Source organism: Notolepis coatsorum (genome assembly GCF_963971535.1).
Source record: "Notolepis coatsorum genome assembly, chromosome: 17".
NCBI lineage: Eukaryota > Metazoa > Chordata > Actinopteri > Aulopiformes > Paralepididae > Notolepis > Notolepis coatsorum.
In genome coordinates, this window is record NC_140181.1 from 76,151,627 (window position 1) to 76,173,675 (window position 22,049).

The following is a 22,049-nucleotide window of genomic DNA, read 5'->3' on the forward strand; positions in this document are numbered from 1 at the left end:
TCAATCAATCAATTTCTAATGAACGCACAGAGAGGAAATTGGTATCTATCTCATTGTCTGACTCTAGAGAAGCACATTTCCCATAACGTTGGCATGTTCCTTTGGCAATATTAAAGATCTGGCGTAAAAAATACCATTGGTCCGATAAAGTATCATTACCTACTTTATTCCATGGACATTGCGTCCAGGAAACAGCTCTTGGCACCAGGACATTACATGAGAGAGAAAACGTACATGCTACTTAGAGGCTGCAGTAGTTGGGTGAAAATCACCTCATTTTCCCTATGAAGTGCCCTTCACAGTGCCCTTCAAAACCCTCCTGGCTGATTGACATGGTTCAAACACTGCCTGCCTATGATCAGTATTTTCGAGTTTGATCCATTTTCCTAACTCATAGTAAGGGCACTGAATACTGTATACTGCAAACACAACACAGTGACTAAGATAATACTATATACACAACACAGTGACTAAGATACTACACACAACACAGTGACTAAGATACTACACACAACACAGTGACTAAGATACAGTACTATACTCAACACAGTGGCTAAGATACTATACACAACACAGCAGCTAAGATACTATACACAACACAGTGGCTAAGATACTATACACAACACAGCGGCTAAGATACAGTACTATACACAACACAGCGGCTAAGATACTATACACAACACAGCGGCTAAGATACTACACACAACACAGTGACTAAGATACAGTACTATACACAACACAGCAGCTAAGATACTATACACAACACAGTGGCTAAGATGCTATACACAACACAGTGACTAAGATACAGTACTATACACAACACCCCTGCATCTCTCTCTCTCTCTCTCTCTCTCTCTCTCTCTCTCTCTCTCTCTCTCTCTCTCTCTCTCTCTCTCTCCAGTCTCCACCCCCCTCTCCCTCTCTGTTTCCTATCACATTCTACTCTACGATCTCATAAAGCAAGAAGGCCATACAAATTATATAATTAGAAATATAACAATGAAACTAATCTTGGCAATAAATATTTGTGCTGAATAGCCAAATAAAGAGTGCTGTGTAACACACCTCAACAGCCGGTATGTGTAACACTAATTGACTATACATTGCGCTGGAGATAAGAGGGCTATCCATTACTGAAACCAACTACTAAAACCTTGGTATTGACTGCAATATCGATGTCCATCTCCAGTCACTCTCTCTCTGTCTCTTGTAGCTCTCTTTATTTTTTCTCTTGCTCACCTCATCAAAATCCTATCACTTTCTACAACTTATCTTTCTCTCTCTTCCACCGTTCTCTCCCTTCCCTCTCTCTCTAAGCCCCTCTCTCTCTAAGCCCCCCTTTCTCTCTCTATCTTCCCTCTCTCTCCAACCCCCCCCCCCCCCCCTCGCTCCCTTTCCCTCTTTCTCTCTCTCTAACCCCCCCCCTCTCTCTCTGTGTCAGGTTAAAGTCAGTCTCTCCAGGCTAGAGGTTTGAGGAGGTTTTACTGCTGAGCAGACACTTCTGTTTCTCATATTGATTAACTGGACAATGTCTGGAGATAACACCCCTGTTCCTTCAATACAGGACCATCGAGTGTAGGCGTGTGTGTGTGTGTGTGTGTGTGTGTGTGTGTGTGTGTGTGTGTGTGTGTGTGTGTGTGTGTGTGTGTGTGTGTGTGTGTGTGTGTGTGTGTGTGTGTGTGTGTGCGAGTGTGCGAGTGTGTGTGTGTACAGTATGCCGGTACAGTACGAGTGCCTCTGTTTCCATCTTCAGGTACATAAAAGAGGGCATGTCATTCTTCACACTGCTGGACTGCATTTTAAACGCTAAATTAACCGCACTTGTTCCTAGTCTTCTAAACCACTCACACGCCTGATGCATTTGTGTCTGTTGTATAATGTGCACCGCATGTGTGTGTGTGTGTGTGTGTGTGTGTGTGTGTGTGTGTGTGTGTGTGTGTGCGCTACCTGTGGACACAGCTTCTTGTCTGGCTTGTTGTTTGGTCGAGCCCCTCTCTTCTTCTGGGAGTTCTGCAACAGAGAAACACAACACATGGATGGTCATGACTCAGGTGCATAATCACCACGCAATGTTCACAGATCAGCTGCAGTGTGTTTATGGACTCTGTATCCCAGTGACTGTAGTCAGTATAACGGGAATCTCTCTACGCCAGGCGGCTTGCCTCCTCACATCTGCCAGATCAGTAGCTTACAGTACACTGGCACCCTGCAGGAACCTCTTATCTCAACTTCTAGATAAGATAAGATATTTATTTTTCCCTAAGGGGAATCATATAAAACACACAGGTCCCTGACATTGAATAGGATATTAAAATCGGAAAAAAAGGGAAAACGATCCAAAAACGTATACCGTTGGCGCTCCAATAACATATATATACGTGAATGGCCCCGCAAGTGTTAATCCCCTTATAATAATAACAATAATAATAATACTAATAAATTAATAATAACAATAATAATAATAGAGCATAGCGCATAGAGCATAGAACATAGAACATAGCACATAGAACATAGAACAAAGTGCAATGTAATAATGATGATAATGATAATAGTGACATAACAGTAGTGAACAGTAGTGGGTGGCAGGATTTAATCAGACAATTTGCTCTGCCTATTCAAGGAGCACACATGTAATTTAAAAACACTGCTCAGTACTAGTCATTGTAAGGAGATGTACTAGGCCTATACGATTTTAAATAAATAAATAATTATACACAGGCACTGGCAGGACAACCATATCCCAAGGCTGATGGTCCTCAGGGGCAGGTCAGGAAAGGCTGTATCGATAATGAATATTTTCTAACTGTATTATTGCATTCTTGCACTGTTTTTACATTGTTAATCATGGGACAAATCAATACTAAAAGCACATAGAGTCAGATTTGAGAATGTTTGAAAGATTACATGTTCAGTTGATTGTATCACACATCCCATTACCATGCAGTCCAACATGATGGATGTCGATTGGATTACCTATGCTATTTACCATAACTAAGCAGATATCATGATATATATTCATATTGAAAAAGGTCATCTAAAAGACATTTGTTTTCCCCACATCAAGCAGCCCTAAGCTCGGGCAGGCAGGAGGATCGTGACAGTGACTCTGGCTGGGCCGTGACTTAGAGACACATTAGAGACCGAGGCAGCTGTGGACAGACAGGCAGTACTGGATGTAATGGTTACAGGATCAATGCTTGGGGTTCCAGTGTCTGTGTGTCCCGGTATTATGGATGATACCCTGCAGGTCACACATACACACACGTCCCCCCACACACACACGTCCCCCCACACACACACGTCCCCCACCCCACACACACACGTCCCCCCACACACACACACACACACACACACACACACACACACACACACACACACACACACACACACACACACACACACACACACACACACACACACACACGCACACACACACACACACACACACACACACACACACACACTAAACACAGACATAAACACACAAGCATCCACACATCCACACAGACGTATGCACAAACAAATGTGCACAAAGACATATTCACATACACGAGCATGCACACACACACACACACACACACACACACACACACACACACACACACACACACACACACACACACACACACACACACACACACACACACACACACACACACACACAAAGTATCTATATCAAGACAACGCCCATTCCCCTCTCTCTCTCTCTCTCTCTCTCTTGTCCTGCTTCACTTGTCATCGCCATGGTGATGTTTATCACCCCACCAATGCTGATAGGAGCTGGCTTTACGTAAACATGGAGATAGAGAGAGAGAAAGAGAGAGGCAGGGGAGACAAAGAGAGAGAGAGAGTGATAGATCTGAAAACTGAGATCTGACTAAATAAAAGACAACACAAGTAGTTTACTAATAAATACTGTTCTCCAATGTCTCAGACGAACACACACCCACACACACATAAAACAACCCCGGTTCACCTAAGCACAGCGCAGTCCATTAGATATAATTATAATTCCTGCTTCTCTTTGAGCCAAGACCAATGTCACACACACACACACACACACACACACACACACACACACACACACACACACACACACACACACACACACACACACACACACACACACACACACACACACACACACACACACACACACACACACACACACACACACACACACACATTTAAGACATGCATGCTGCAGTGTAAGCAACTGCTTATCTGGTCCAGCCGTCTCCATGGAAACAGCCTACTCTCTCTGCAAAGAACCATGACAACAAAAGAAAAGGAGGTAAGGAGGGAGGAGGGAGAGAGGGGGGTAGGAAAGGAGGAAAGGAAGGATGGAGGGAGAAAGAGAAGGAGGGAGGGGAGGAAGGAATAAAGGAAGGAGATAATGAGGGAGGGATGGAGAAGGAAGAGATGGAGGAGGGATGGACGGAGGGGAGTAGATGGAGGAAGGAGGGAGGGGTAGAGGGATGGAGGAGGGAGGGAGGGAGAGAGTGAGGGAAGAATGAATAGAGGGAAGGAGAGATGGATAGAGGGAGGGAAAGAAGGAAGAAGAGAGAGTGAAGAAGGAAGGGAAAAAAGGGTAGAGGGGATTAGGGAGGGAAGGAAAGAGGGGTAGATGGAAGGAGGGATGTATTAGAGCAGCGGTCCCCAAACTACGGCCCGCGGGCCGGATCCGGCCCACCTCCACATTTGGCCCGGCCCCCTAGAGCCGCGGAGCATTAAAAAAATAAATAAGATGGCAGCATCCCCATTGTCTGTGCTGAATGTTTTTTTTTTTTTGTACTTTTAAACATCCATTTTTAGTAAGTAGTAGTTTTCATTTGATCCTATAATTTTTTCATTCACCGATTTGTGGACTTTTTTAGTGTCCTGAAAGGCGCCTTATAAATAAAATGCATTATTAGTGTGGGTGACCTGGCGAAGCCAGGTTGCCACCCACACTATAGTAATCTATACTATTCTTTATTTCTTTATTCCACCGATTTTGCAAACACAACTCCTGCCAGAGCGTTCGCGCCCCATACACGTGAAAGGTATCAAAACGACCGGCTTGACTATGGCAACAGCGTTATTGCTTTTCGGAAAGTTTCACTTCACCGTTTGGCTACGAATCGACTTTAAACGGGAACATTTCGGTCCCATTGGAAATGCATTGCAAGTTAGAGTGCAGGAGCTGAAATATTTCTTTTTCCACTACCTTGGGTAAATTGCGACACTGATCTCAATTTTGGACGTAGAAAAAAATTAAAACACATCAAAAGAAAAATAAATGGAATTGGACATTTCTATCTCAACTGATGACCATTTGTTTGAAGGTTCTCCTCCCCATAGACACCAATGTGTTTGCACTCTAAAAATACGAAGATTTTTGAGCTTTTCCCCCCTTCTGTTCCGATCGCCACCAAGGCCACAATTGTCGACGGAATGCCACAATATCGCACACAACCCTTCACCTACTCCTTGAAGTGCTCATGTGCGCTTCACAACGCTTCATCTCTTATCGTTTGCTTTTAATCATCGTGACAATGCAGGCATGCGTCTGCCCTCATTGAAATACATTCAAAGTGAAAGTGCATAGTCATTTGTGATTCAAAAACTCGGAAAAGTCCGAAAAAGTTTTAAAACTCGGAAAAGTCTCATTCCTGAGTCGTCATTTTAATATGTTTTTTTTGTTTGTCATAGAGACTCGCGAGAGACCCTCTCAGAGCCGTCTTCAGTTTGTAAATAAACATTTTAGCTGAGTGAAGATGGCAAATGGGTCTGTGTACGTTTTGATAGTTCGTTTTTCGTTTCAAAGGAAGCCTCCGCAACTTGTGCTTGTGGATAAAGAAAACAGCAGAAGTGCTGTTTGGAGGTACTTCGGGTTTGAGTAAACAACGAAGGACAAGCTAAAGCTGCCCCAATGCTATTTGCAAGCGGTGTTAGAGCAGTGCCAACGAGGATCTCCATAAAGAAATGAAAGAGGTTCGTGACAGCTGCTCTTTCAACGTCACTGTGACTGAAGCATTAAACCATTAACTCTAGTTTAATACATGATACGTTGTCTACTGATGGCGCATAATATCAACAGCTGATTCGTTGTAACGTTAGAGCTAGCTACTGCTAGCCGTTAGCTCCGTTAGCTTAGCTGGCCACTTTTACAATTACTGCATGGAAACGGAGTAACGTTAACGTTTAAACGTTATGTCGAGGTCATACAATACTACAGTCGACATAAGGTTAACGTTACCCCGTTTCCATGAAGTGTTTAAATAGCAGCAATCTTGTTGAAAATGTAACGTTACTGAAATGCTCCGAGCATAGCCTGCCTCTCTCTCTCTCTCTCTCTCTCTCTCTCTCTCTTGTTATCTTTAAATAAAAATCTAAACTGTTACTAACTGTAATACAAACAGTTCAGTTTGTCAGGTACATGCAACACAGATTACAGTGTTTACATCTGTCTGCTTGGGAAAATACCATGTTCTGCATCTGCAATTAAAATGATTGAAGTGAGATGAACAGTCATTTTTAAATGTGTGATCTAAAGATAAACAAAGGGTTTTAAAAGTGTTATATTTATCTTCTCTTATAGTACCAGAGAGAAGCTGAGGATAATCAACCAGCAACAAAAGCTAAATTTGTTTAAAAAAAAATATATATATATATATATATATATATATATATATATTTTTTTTTTTATATCGAAATGGTATCGAAGTATCGATACTTTTCAAGGTATCGTATCAAAGTCGAAATTCCAGTATCGTGACAACACTAGCCGGCGGTGCACAGGCGTCACCCACACTTTCACAATTTCCCCCGCGCGGAATTGTCTAGTTATTATTATCATCCAGGAGGGAAAAGACACTTTGGATAGTAGGGACTGCATCTCTGCCTGTCCTGGCCAGGAAACACTTTGCAACTGTGATCTCCTCTGGCAGTAGTTGGATATTGTAATGTGTGGCGAGGGATTGCAGCAATTCCACTGAGAAAAACTGGTCTGAGGCTGGATAACATGCCTGTATGCCTCTCATAAGTTGTTCTCCAACTCATGAGAACCTGCTCTCAAGCTCTTGCAGCATTCTGTCGAGGACTGGATAGAACAGTCTCTGTCTCAGCTGATCTCCTGAGCTGAGGTCTGAGCTTGTGCCACAAGATGACTCAACTACATACTCGTCCATCCTTTTCTGCTTCCTCCTTTGGCTGGTAGTATGTTCCTCAATCCCAAGGCCATTACATATGGCCTTTGTCCTGTCATACATGTCCACTGCCATCTCTGAGGTGCGATAACCTTTGAGTGTGTCCTGCACTGTGCTTTTAAATAGTACAGAGCTAGAGCTAGGTGGTCTGTAGGTACTGTATATTTATTTCATAAATAGTGTTATTTATTTCCTGACTTTTTTTTCTGTGAAGATCCCGGAAAGGGTTATTAATATTTGGTTATGTGTGGCTTTCTGGAAAACAATAAATGTTTACGTTTAGGCACCCCTGCGATCGTCACACTTTTTCTGTTACAAACTGACCCCGGCCCCCACCAGAGAAGGGAAAAGTTATGTGGCCCTCACAGGAAACATTTTGGGGATCCCTGTATTAGAGGGAGGGAAGGATGGAGGGATAGAAGGAATGAGGGAGTGATAGAAGGAAGGAGGGATAGAAGGAATGCTGGGTATAAGGAAGGAAGGAGGGATAGAAGGAAGGAGGGAGGGATAGAAGGAAGGAAGGAGGGATAGAGGGAGGGAAGCATGGAGTGATAGAGAGAAGTGAGGATGAAGGGATACCCACTCTGGTATTCTATTAAATCAAATAAACAAGACCTTGCTAGGCTCTTGATATAAACAGGGAGAGCACTACAGGCAACTGCCAACACAGAGAGTGGGCCTGTGTGTAAAGCATGACACTAACACTGCACACTGGCTATGGCTACTAGGGGTGCGATTCAACCACTCATACTAAAGATGTATGCAAGTGCTTAAAAGTACCTTATATGTCCACCAAATAACTTACAGCCTACCCGTATTATTATTATTATTTAGAGAAATCTCAGATTACAAAGCCAGATTCCAATAGATTTCCACTTCTAAGGATGGGAAAACCAAGGCACTCAACTTTGAGTGAAGAAGATGTACTGGCAAGTTCTATACAGTATACGGCACATGATTAAACATGGACTCTGACGCGTTTTGCCTCCTGCGTCGGAGTCACTGTTTAATCAGGTTTTCTGAAGATTCCTCTGGTGGGTGCAGCAGTAATGCAGCTGCAGTTCAGCAAGCATGTCAAAAGTGGAACTTCAGTTTGGACGTTTGGCGACCTGTCTCTCTCTCTCTTTCTTTTCCCTTCCCATCCATTTCATTCATCCTGTTCTCCAGCTGGGATTCAAACTCTCATCTCTCCGCCCCCCCCCCCCCCCCCCTCCCCCCCTGTCCGTGTCCTATAACCCAGCGGTTTATCTGTAAGACAACAGTCTTTTAATGGTGCTAAAACTCCACTCAGAGATCAATAGTCTGGCATGAAAATGGAACCATGGAACCATTGATTCCGGCTGGGAGTGGAGCAGTTGATGGGAGCATTGGATCGATGCTTGTCTGTTGGCCAAATGGAAGAGAGAGAAAAAGGTTATTTCCTATGGTTATTTAAGGATACAATTATATTTGAGGTAATACTATTAAAACCCTATATACCCTTGCCCTAACCCTATAACCTTGCTTTTGCTCTGTCCTTCATTTATCTGGGGATGTTGGACACATGCTCTTTTTCCGCAATGCCCTGCTTCACACACACACACACACACACACACACACACACACACACACACACACACACACACACACACACACACACACACACACACACACACACACACACACACACACACACACACACACACACACACACACACACACACACCCAAGTGTTCTTTATTAATTCCCTTGGGGAGATTCAGGAGCACACACACACACACACACACACACACACACACACACACACACACACACACACACACACACACACACACACACACACACACACACACACACACAACACACACACACACAACACACACACACACACACACACACACACACACACACACACACACACACACACACACACACACACACACACACACACACACACACACACACACACACACCTGGGAGCTGGCCTGTACAGTCACCGGCTCTACTGTTGGCCACTGAGCAGCTCCACTGCAGCAGTTGGGGGTTCAGTGCTTTGCTCAAGGGCACCTCTGTGGCAGCTGATGAGGAAGAGGACAGCCATATTTGCTCCCCTTCCTCCAGCTTTTCCGTGATACTATTCTATTCTTTCCTACAAGATACTAATCTCTCTACTAGGGCTGTCCCCGACTAAGGATTTGGATGGTCGACTAGGATTGGCCAAAATTTGCCGTTAGTCGACTATTGGTCGACTTAAAAAAAAAAAAAAAATAATAATAATAATAATAATATATATATATTTTTTTATCATTCCATTTGGGCTGTACTTACTTACTTAGGCCCATCGCTCCCAATGGAGCATAGGCCATCTACGACTTTTCTCCATCCAACACGGCTTTGGGCTGTCCTTTCTGCCTCCCCCCAGGTAGTTCCTTGTCTCTTGAGCTCCGCCTCAGTGTCCCGCCTCCAGGTGTTCTTAGGCCGCCCTCTCTTCCGCTTCCCTTGGGGATTCCAAGTCAGGGCCTGGCGTGTAGTACTGGTAGCCGGTTTCCTCAAAGTGTGGCCTATCCATCCCCACTTTCGTCTCAGTATCTGCTTCTCCACTGGTTCCTGTCTTCCTTTCAACCATAGTTCCTCATTCTTGATTTTGTTTGGCCACCGGATCCCAAAGATGCGTTTCAGACAGCTGTTTATAAAGGTCTGTATCTTCTGCAATGTTCTTTTCGTCATTCTCCAAGTCTCTGAACCGTAGAGAAGGACAGATTTGACATTTGAATTGAAGAGCCGCACTTTGGTTGTCATGGCGATGTCCTTGGAGGACCAGATGTTCTTCAGAATGATGAATGCTGCTCTGGCTTTGCCTACTCTTGCTGTGACGTCTCCATCTGTGCCGCCCTTCTTATCCAAGATACTGCCTAGGTAAGTGAAGGAGTTGACTTCCTGTATGGATTCATCACCTACTGTGACTGTGTTGTTGGTAGAGGTGTTGATCATCATTAGGTTGGTTTTCTTCCTGTTTATTCTCAACCCAGTCTCAAGGGATGTAGTTGCCAGCTTGGTTGTCTTGTCTTGCATCTGGTTGTAGTTGTGTGACAGGAGAGCCAGGTCATCAGCAAAGTCGAGGTCATCCAGTTGTGTCCATAGGGTCCACTGTATGCCGTTTTTATTTCCTTTTGTGGTGGTCTTCATAATCCAGTCTATGACTAGAAGGAATAGAAAGGGCGATAGGAGGCATCCCTGACGCACACCGGTCTTGACCTCAAAACTCTCTGACAGTTGGCCTGCATGTAAAACTTTGCATGATGTTCCTTGATAGGTGTTTTGAATCAGAGTGATGATTTTCTTTGGGATACCATAATGCCTCAGCAGTTTCCACAGAGTCTCTCTATCCACACTGTCAAAGGCTTTTTCATAGTCTATGAAGTTTATGTATAATGGAGAGTTCCATTCGATGGATTGCTCTATAATGATGCGCAGGGTGGCGATCTGGTCTGTGCAAGATCTGTTGCTCCGGAAGCCTGCCTGCTGGTCTCGAAGCATGGGATCCACAGCAACACTCATTCTGTCCAGTATAATTCTGTTGAGTACTTTTCCCGGTACTGATAGAAGCATTATTCCTCTGTAGTTGTTGCAGTTGGTAAGATCTCCCTTTTTTGGTAGCTTGATGATGATTCCATCTTTCCATTCTTCTGGAATCTTTTCTTCCTCCCAGATCTTGGTGAAGAGGCTATGAAGCATATCTACCGCAGTCTTCAAGTCGGCCTTGATGGCTTCTGCTGGTATTTCATCTGGTCCTGCAGATTTTCCGTCCTTTGTTGAGATAATAGCTTTTTTGATCTCTGCTTTGCTGGGTTTATCACAGTTTATTGGAAGTGTTCTCTCCGCTGGTGTAATGTCCGCTGGCTCTGTCGGGGCTGGTTGGTTCAGTAGTTCTTTGAAATGTTCAGCCCATCTTCTCCGTTGGTCCTCTGTTGTTATAAGTGGGTTTCCCTGTTTGTCTTTTACTGGTTTGTCCGTTTGTTGGAACTTGCCTGCTAACTTCCTAGTGATCATATAGAGGTCTTTCATGTTGCCTTGCCCTGCCGCTGTTTCTGCTTGTTTGGCTAAGTTGTCTATGTGATCTCTTTTATCCTTCTTAATGCTACTCTTCACCTCCTTATTGGCTTGGGTGTATTCTTCCTGTGCCTTTGCTTTTGCTGATCTTGTTTTGCTTGTGTTCAGTATCTCTTTCCTCTCCTTTCTTTCTTTCAGTTTCTGGAGTGTTTCCATTGAGACCCATTCCTTGTGTTTTGTCTTCTTCTTTCCCAATATTTCTTTGCAGGTGTCCAGCCACAACGTCTTTGTGTGCTGCCATTGAGTTTCTATGTCCACATCTGTGTCTTCATCCTGTTCCTGTAGTTGCTGGTACCTGTTGGTAAGGCTGATCTGGAATCTACTCTGTATTTCTTTGTTCCTAAGAAGTCCAACGTCATATCTGGTTCTTGCGCCGGTGGTTGTGGCATACTTCTTCAGACGTAGTTTTATGATCGTCAGCACGAGATGATGGTCTGATGCCACGTCTGCCCCTCTCTTGACTCGTACATCTTGCCATGACCTCCTGAACTTTCTGTTGATGCATATGTGGTCTATTTGATTCTCCGTAACTTGATCTGGAGATCTCCATGTGGCCTTGTGGATACGTTTGTGGGGGAAGATGCTGCCTCCTATTACCAGTTGGTTGAGGGAGCACAGGTCTGCAAACCTTTCTCCATTTTCATTCATCTGCCCCAATCCATGTACGCCCATGATGTCTTCGTAGCCTATGTTGTTGGCTCCTATCTTGGCGTTGAAATCACCCATGAGGATGGTGATATCTTTTTCTCTCCGTCTGTCCAGTACAGCCTGCAGTTGTTCATAGAAATTGTCTTTCTTCTCGTCTTCGGTGTCGTTTGTCGGCGCGTAGCACTGAATGATGGATAGTCTGATGTTGTCCTTCTTAGTGGTGAACTTGGCGGTGATGATTCGTGGGTTCACCGGTTCCCAACCAATGAGAGAGCGCTGTGCCTCCGGAGCCAGCATCAGGGCCACCCCTTCCGTGTGTGGGGCGCCTTCTTCTGTATGACCGGAGTAGAGCACCATCTCCCCAGATGCCAATCTCAGTTGTCCTGCTTGTAGCCACCTTGTCTCACACAAGCCAAGGAGAGAAATGTTGTAGTTCCTCATCTCCTGTGCTACCTGGACTGTCTTCCCTGGTTCGTACATCGTCCTGATGTTCCATGTGGCAATTCTGGTGGTTTTCCTGGGGGTTAAGAGGGGAGTCGGCCTTACAGCTTCCTTTCGGCTTTCACTGCACGGCGTCATGCGCCTCCTGTGTGGGAGCCCTTCTTTTCCCAGGTCGAGTTGGTTTTGAATTATCGTAGATGCTTTAGTTTTTTTGGGCTGTGGGGGGTGCTTAATGTCTGAAGGAGTCGACTGAAGGCTTCTTGTCCTCTGCAAAAGCATGCAATTGGTCCACTGATGGATACATCTTGATATTTGTCTAGTATAGTGTGTTCATTAGATGGGTGAAATCCTCTTTCAGTGCCTCTGTGCCTGTTTTCTTAGCCAGTTAGCCTCTGGTATGCGTGCCATTAGCGTTAGCCACGCTTCTATGCCTATTTTCTTTTGAAAAAAATGATTAAAAAAAAGAACATTAAAAAAAAGAATATTATTATTATTTTTTTTTATTATATTCGACTAAGAGGTTGGCCAGTCGACTACGGCCCCTTTCGACCGATTAGTCGACTAATCGATTAATAGGGGTCAGCCCTACTCTCTACTGTCCAATGTCCCTGACAACTCCCTAATATAACGTGTCCATCATGTTTTCCCTGCCTCTTCCTCCTCCTGTTCCTCCTCTCCCTTTCACTCTGTCTGCCTAATTTAGACAATCCTCTGCACTTCCACTGAGTAAACCTTTTGTTTTGTTAATATTGGAACCAATACCAGTATAATACCAGTAATACCGTCTGACACTTTGAAACAAAAATAGACAGCAATTTGACTGAATCACTCCAAATGTACCACAATAGTATTAATCTTTCTCTCACATGACACCCTCCTGCTTCATCGTCCTCACATCCCCTTCTCTCCTGTCCAGTGTCCTAACAGTGCCTCTCTCTCTCTCTCACGCCCGTCAACCCACACAACATTCCGCCGTCCACTGTCAGTGCCATGATGTAACAGCCCACCCACCTCTCTCTATCTATCTATCTATCTATCTATCTATCTATCTATCTATCTATCTATCTATCTATCTATCTATCTATCTATCTATCTATCTATCTATCTATCTATCTATCTATCTATCTATCTATCTATCTATCTATCTATCTATCTATCTATCTATCTATCTATCTATCTATCTCTCTCTCTCTCTCTCTCTCCCTCCCTCTCTCTCTGTCTGTCTGTCTCTACCTCTAAACAATAGTGCTCTCTCCTCCTGTATGCAAAGTCAACTCCTTTCTTGTTGATGATAATTATCATTCATAGTTAAAGACAGTAGAGGTCAAGTACTTTATTATCTAAAGATGGTAAGTTAGAGTGTTGTGTTCACTCATAGTTAAAGACAGTAGAGGTTGAGTACTTTATTATCTAAAGATGGTAAGTTAGAGTGTTGTGTTCATTCATAGTTAAAGACAGTAGAGGTTGAGTACTTTATTATCTAAAGATGGTAAGTTAGAGTGTTGTGTTCATTCATAGTTAAAGACAGTAGAGGTCAAGTACTTTATTATCTAAATATGGTAAGTTAGAGTGTTGTGTTTGTTCATAGTTAAAGACAGTAGAGGTTGAGTACTTTATTATCTAAAGATGGTAAGTTAGAGTGTTGTGTTCACTCATAGTTAAAGACAGTAGAGAAAAGTGAGTATTGTGGTATAATATGTCCTCATGTAAATATGTTCCCCTTACCTGTGCCCCCCCCCCTCTCTGTGGAATCACCCCCCTCCCCTGTGTCCCCAAACCTGTACCCCCTCCCCCCCATCTGACCTATCAAATGGGACCACACACCCCCTTTGTTGAACTATAAAGGGCTCCTCCCGACCACAATCAGGGCTTCTTACCTGGGGGATTTCAGCTGATCACCTGGGGCGAGAGCCTCAGCCATTCTCTCTATGTATTCTATCTGTTTGGTTAATAAACCCTTGTTATTATCCAAGCCTCGGTTGACTGAGACATTCTTCATCAGGATATCTACAAATATCCCACAATTGGCGTCTACGAACTTGTGACGGACTTTTTGCGTCCTCCCGGCATGCTGTATCGTTTCATCTATACAGAGAAAAGTGAGTATATAGACTGGTCGACCAAAAATTTATGGAAAGGAATTAAAAACGTCCCGCTTTTCTCTGTGCCAGGTGAATATTACAGAATGTTGTCAAATATTGAGACCATGGCTGAGTAAGAATAATGTGCATTAATATATCTGATCTGTATTGAGAATCGTTACCAGGGCGCGCGTGCACCTGGGTCCTTATCAGGCGGTTCTGAAAGGATGGGTTATATGTGCTAGTCCCTAAAGTTTAGGCACAAAGGTTGAAGTGCTATTCCTGGTCGAGTCGGAGCCGACCAAAAGCTAAGGCACACAGTAAGGTTGTCAACAAAGGAAGATACGTGAGCTTATTAGAGTGATATCATTGGAAAACGCGACTCTCTTAGAAACTATTCTATGATTCTTGTGGCAAAGAGGCGGGACGCTAGGACCGAGAAGCTGTTATAATCTAATTAGATTTAACAGAGTAACGATATATATTCATAGATACAACCTTAAAATAAGCTCACAACCTCTTCCATTCCTGAAAACGATATATTTGGATTGAATTAATCAATTAATCATACAGAGAGCGGGAAGGAAAACCGGCGGTGCCTCGACAGTACGTAAATGTACATTTAACGGGACATTAATCGCTGGTTGAAGGGACCGAGACTATGATTAAAAGGTATATATAATCTAATATATCGCTATTAAATTTCGAAGTTCAGGATTCAGTCGTTATGCTTTAATAACGACTGAATATCAGTGTGTGTGTATATCAAGGGTATAAATGCCTTATCGCAGCAGGGTGCTGGGCGATTAAACGAACAGCGATCCAATACAGACCAGATATATACACACGTTAACTTATATGTATTAATGTTTGTTTGTCTGTTTAAGTCTCGTTTGTATGTGCACAAGTATTATAGGACCCGTCGCGTTGCTTTATTGAGTCAAGAACCGGCTGCGGATAGCGCGACGAGCATTGAGAGACGAGTTACCGTTATACAAAGAATAACATTGAAGTGCAGTTCACGGGAACAAACTAGGATAGTAATTTCCGGATTCCGCAGAACACCGGCCCACGGGAACGGCCATTTGGGGAAGTATAGTTTTATCGTTTCAGTTTGTTTACGTTTCACATATGCACAGGCGCGTTCATTCGGTAACAAAACGCTGGTATAGGAATTCCAGGCTATTGAGAGCTCGTGGGAAAAATACTGTATGAATTACAAAGCGTTATTTCCGAGGCGAATGAGAACACACGAACGTCGCATGGAGCAATGACGTGACGCTATGCGCGCCGTGAAGTTATTATTTTATATTAAACTATCCATAAGCGAACGTAAAGTGTAATGTGCCCAAGGCCAAGGGTGCGTGAAATCCATGTGTAGTATATGTTTTATTTGTATATGTATGTGCGCGCTGCTATTGGAAAATGTTGAGTTGCGGTGGCGAGATGCGGGTTGCTGACGACACGTAACGGATCCAACGTCAACAAAACAGCTTTCCCCGGTGAGTATGAAAATCATAAATATATAGATGCTTTGATTGATTGATTGAAAACTTTATTAACAGATTGCAGAATAGGTACAATACAGCACAGCTCAACACACAATTGTTAAGGGGATGCAGACCAGAGAGAGACTTTAGTCTTGTTTACATCAGGGTCCCCCATTTTCAATACCAGATTTGTTTACATCAGGGTCCCCCATTTTCAATTTATAAGTCACATAAAGCTAATTACAATGTCTGTTTCAGAATTATAATACATCTGTGGACGTACCGGTCATACTGACCATGGGAGCTAAACAAACACTTCCGGTTCCCAGTATATGGCAGTACAGGAATTGTAGTCCACATAAACAGCGTTAGATTAGACTTTATAAGCTTTCAATGTTGAAAACTTGGAACACAAACAACATAGATTATGTTTAAAAGTAAGATGTTTAGGTTATATTCACTTGAGTTAATGTGTTTATCTAAAGAACCAATGAAAGATAACTAGCCCTTTCCATTGTAGGACATTTTTAAACATGATTCAAAATGTGTGGTTCCACATTCATATGATGCTTGTGTACATATGCGATATGATTGATAAATGATAACACTATCATTACATCCTAGGACAGGATGGATGAGAAATAGCTGATGTTTTGTTAAGCTCACAGACAATCAAGGAGAACCCACTCAGATGGTCTTAGAAAAGAGTGGAAAATTAACATGTGTTTGTATTTACAGATCTGGCTCTGGGTCAAGATGCAGAATGGGTGTAAACACATTGTATCACAAAAGTTGAAACTCCAGTGATTTGCATCTGAACACAGACAAGACACAAAGGGAGACCAGCTACAATCATTTAAATTGAGACCCCAAAGTAATCTACATTTGAACACTCAAACCAGCTGAGGACGATGTGGAGTGAAAGACAATGCAAATAGCCAGTCTGACCACACCTATAGAGACTCAACTTAGTATCTCCACTTAGTATAGTAGGAAGTATCGCTTTAGATGCAGATTTACACTTGGGAGACAAAGCAATGCAAATGCCTACACTCGTGACCCCAGACTTGATGAACTCACCTGGCGGTGGATGGCAACAGAGAACCACTTAATTAACATGAATTAGTTACAGATGATGAATTTGCAGTTATGAAAATCTACCTAACTCCCATACTAACAATAACTAACCAGTCGTTTTCATCATCTCTTTTCAAGAGGCACATGAATTAGAGAAGTGCCCGAGATGAAAGATTAATGATGAAAACAACTACTTACAATCCCCTCCTTCTATTCTCTGTTTATAACCAATAACATGCATGACTATTCCTTAGACTATTCTTTTAACAACTAATACTTTCCATGACTGCAAAATTATCAACCACCAAAATTGCAGCACAATTATCTAAATGTACAAGATATCAACAACATTGATCATTTAGCTGACACTTTTATCCAAAGCGACTCACAGGTTCTGTACGACAGGACATCAGGCAAGGCACACCTCTATCAGCTGAGTAACAATGGTCATCAAAGTGTTGAGTGCTACAGTGTAGATTAGTTTATTAGGACAAATGCATGACAGTAAGGTTAGTTAGGGTTAGATGACAAAACTAATGATTGTTTTTCATGCAAAATTAACTGGCTACCTAGATTTTATGTTTTTTCCCCATGCTATGCTATGATGAGCCACACTGAGATGTGAAGAACAACCGAGAAGTCATGGCGAGGTAAGTATCTTGAAGAAGCACACCATCGTACGCGGCCTGAGGTAAGATCAACTTCAATTTAAGACCATCAGAATATGAAGACAAGGAGCTATTTTATCTGATTCAAAACTTTGGCCATTCATTTACAAATTTTATTTAAAGCCTAATGCTGTAAGATCTAGTTAGACACAAGATCTGATAAAATTGTAGTGAATGTGACCTTCTTGACGTAAGGAATCACTGCTAATGCAATTGGCTTGCATTTCCTATTGTCAATTAAGTGATTTTATCACTGCTAATGCAATTGGTTTGCATTTCCTATTGTCAATTAAGTGATTTTATTTACAATGAATTGAATTAATCCCAAAATGATTTTCCACTTTAGCAGAAAGGCGTTGAATCATTTATGTGAGGAGTTTTCTAAGGCAGTGTTTATCACCCTCAGATCACGAATTGGTGAGAGGACAGGACGAGTGAGACGACGCGTGACCTGAACCACGAACGACGGCAGGACCAGACAGAGAGGAACACAACCCAGTGACCTGAGCGACCCACGACAGCATAGAACTACCAGGGACGCCGCCAAGGAGCTGCGGACACAACCAGAGGCGACGACAACAACCGTGGGAGAACCATCCAACCCAGCCCACAGACATCCCCAAGAAAGTGGAGCAGAGGACCACGAAGGAGACTGACCAAGGAGACACTGACGAAGAGGAGATCAACCTTTGACGGCCTCCACCCCGGCACTGCAAACCAAACCCATCACCTGCAGATGGGAACCAAAGCCCCGACCATCAAGGTGGATTCCCATGACAAGATTGTCATCCGTGTGAGAGAGAGCGTCCTACTGACTAGCCACTACACCGGCGGGCCCTCGCCCTCCATCAAGTGGTACCGCATTGACGAGGAGAGGACAGCGAAACCAGCACAACACATGTGATGGTGGTGGAGAACAACATAGGCTGCAGGAAAAGACCACTATAGTTGACTGCTACCGGTGACCCTTGACAAGGTACACAGGGAGCGGACGGCGACCTCCTGTAGGCCCCCTCTGAATGAACGACGACCAGTGAATGTTCCCGACTGCATCGTCAAGAAGAGACATCATCAGAGACCTGTGGAACAAGATACTTCTGAACACACATTGTCCACATTGTTATGTATGTATTGGCCCTGCCACACGACAGACCGAGAACAGATGATCAACACTTCACAGCAACTGTCAGATTCACAAACAAGAACTGTTTCACAGAGTTCATATGTATCTGGAAAATTATTGACTAGGAATATGATGAAATACAATCAGTAAGATTGCATTAACCAATTTTATAATGACAATGAGAAATGATCACAGAGTCACATTGCAAAATGGTATTGTTAAACAGGGCAGAACCAGTTGGATTGTTCCAAGACACCAAGTTTGTTTTGACCATTGATAGTATGCACCACAGAACAATGCATAACGATTATCATAATCACCTTTTATATTAACCACTAGGTTAACGGTTTTCAATTTTATTTTGACACATTAGCCACTAAGGTAATGTCTATTGTATGTATTTATTTAATTTTTATGTGTTACTGTTTGGCCCTGCCACACGACCGACAGAGAACACCTTGTCAACAACGACGCAACATCATTCAGATTAATACCTTCACAAGCAGGAAACTTTTCACACAATTGTATGTATCTGCAAAACGATGAACTAGGGATGTGATGAAAAGAAATCAATGAGAAAACATTAACAATGGTTAGTAATAATGAGCTAAAATGTATTGCTGAAGGAAGAAGTGACCACATGATCACATTACATCACATTAGAATTACTTAGGTTACAAAATTGTATTGTCAGACAAGAAAGAATCAGTTGTTTTATTCTCTCATAGAAGAGGACATGTAACGTTGTTTTGCACCTGTATGGTGAACCATTGATAGTATATGCACTAGAATTACATACAGAAGCGATGCATAAGACGTTTTATCTCCTCATTTATAGAGAAGAAATGGAGAAAATTGCCTGATTCTAAGTAAAGACCAACAAAGCTGAGGCAATCACAGATGAAAGTGACACTCAAACTCAGATTAAATACAACTGGATCCTAAGTAATTTCATCAAGAATCATCACAAAATGTGCAAAAATATATATATATATTTGTGAACAGTTTCCCATAATCAATCATGTTAGTTTTATTAACCACCAGGTTAACGGTTGTTAAAATGTTTTTGTACACATTAGCCTTATGTGTAAATCCGATTCCTAATAATTATGAACACAATTTTGTTTTTTCACCCTGTGCACTCTGACCACACAGACAGTGCATGTATTTAATTGGTTTATTACGATGCCTGTATGCACAACGATCACATTAGCTCCCCAGAGTCACGACATGAACGACTGAAGGTATGCCAAGATATTTGCACAGCGATAGCTTCTAATGATTATGTTAATTGTTGTTTGATATCAGAGATGAGGACCACTCATTGATATAGGTATTTTGAGCGATTAATAAAAGAAAAGGGTGACATCCCACATCTCTGATATCAAAATAACACAGACCGCAGTCCAGTCGATCATGTCATGAATCATGTATATAAATAATACTAGTTTAAATTATTAGGCCAACCAACAGAACACATTGGCCAACATTTTCATTATTTTAATTATTTTCTATTTTTTTCATTATCTGATAACCGATGGATTACATCGGTCCCCACTTTTACCTGTTCCAAACAATCCTGGTATATTATACATTAATCTCACCCACATTATAAGAAAGAAAAGTGAGTATTGTGGTATAATATGTCCTCATGTAAATATGTTCCCCTTACCTGTGCCCCCCCCCTCTCTGTGGAATCACCCCCCTCCCCTGTGTCCCCAAACCTGTACCCCCTCCCCCCCATCTGACCTATCAAATGGGACCACACACCCCCTTTGTTGAACTATAAAGGGCTCCTCCCGACCACAATCAGGGCTTCTTACCTGGGGGATTTCAGCTGATCACCTGGGGCGAGAGCCTCAGCCATTCTCTCTATGTATTCTATCTGTTTGGTTAATAAACCCTTGTTATTATCCAAGCCTCGGTTGACTGAGACATTCTTCATCAGGATATCTACAAATATCCCACATGGTCAAGTACATTCTTGTGATATATTACATCATTCACATCCCAAGTGATTTGGATTGACTTTACAACTGCAAATACATGTGCTGTTCAAATAAACTTCTAAATGGATGTGCTTTGTCTCAAGAGTTCAATCCGTTCTAATCTCACCTCAGCTCTCTGAGACACACTTTAAGAAACAATGTTACCAGACACTCCGTTCACTACCTGCACCTACTGCATCTCATCTGCTCTGAAAATCTAGAAGGCTGGGGAACATGATCACTTGGCTATGATGAGGCATGTGTCTCTCTCTGTGTGTGTGTGTGCGTGTGTGTGTGTGTGTGTGTGTGTGTGTGTGTGTGTGTGTGTGTGTGTGTGTGTGTGTGTGTGTGTGTGTGTTTTGAACATGCGCGCACATGTGTCTATCTGTGCATATCATCAGCCTCCTATCATCACACACCATCTCCCAAACCAGTCCCAAAAATAAACAAGATGAGAGAAAACATTTCAGAAACAGAGAGATGGGTGGACTTACATCGCATGCCAAGTCATTTTCTCAGAGAGAGAGAGAGAGATAAAGAGAGGACAACGTGAGAAAGAGAGAAAAAGAGTAGAGATTGACAGAAAGATGAGTGAAAAAAGAAAGAAAGAGGGAGAGATCTTGTCATTTTCTGGTCACAGTTGAGGGGTTGGCACTGGTGTAAATGGTCCCAGATCCCACCCCACCCCATCTGGGATCCAGCCAGCCATGAAGCCCAGGCTAGGGGCAGGTCCGCACTGAGCACACTGAGAGAAATGAAGCCCAGGCTCCAGTCGTTGGCAGGAATGTAGAACTATTTTCTATCATTTCGATACCTAATGAAGTCATATAGAACAGATATGCTTTACCTGCCCCTCCAGGGATAAACTCATTATTACATGAACTTTTTTGCATCTCGTTCCATCACGTTTTGCGAATACGTCAAACAAGCTATGATTTTGATGCGGAAGGGCAAATGTAGAAACCTTTCCGTCAGGATTTGACAAGAAGAGAACACTCAAATTCAGAAGGTCACATCATTCCATTAACCCTTTCACTGCCACACGGCAGAAGGTTAACCCTTTACTATCACACAACCGACGGCGATGCTCCATCATTAGCATTATTAGCTCCGCATCCGTTTTTATAAAAAAAAATACATTGTTCTCAATTTAGTTACATTTGACAAACAAATACTGTATAGTCTAGAAGGTAAATAGCCTAAAGTGGTGAAATTGAGCGATTATCCTGTAAAACAGTTTGGGGTGACCCACAT

General features: G+C 42.7%; 1 protein-coding gene across 1 annotated transcript in view; it reads right to left on the reverse strand.

The window, feature by feature from the left end:
- Positions 1–22,049, reverse strand: part of mtcl2 (microtubule crosslinking factor 2) — a 179,963-nt gene that overhangs the window by 92,722 nt on the left and 65,192 nt on the right. Inside the window, 2 exon segments of the mRNA XM_084333500.1 lie at positions 1,948–2,010; positions 9,957–12,444. Coding sequence (XP_084189626.1) covers positions 1,948–2,010; positions 9,957–12,444 — 2,551 coding nt within the window.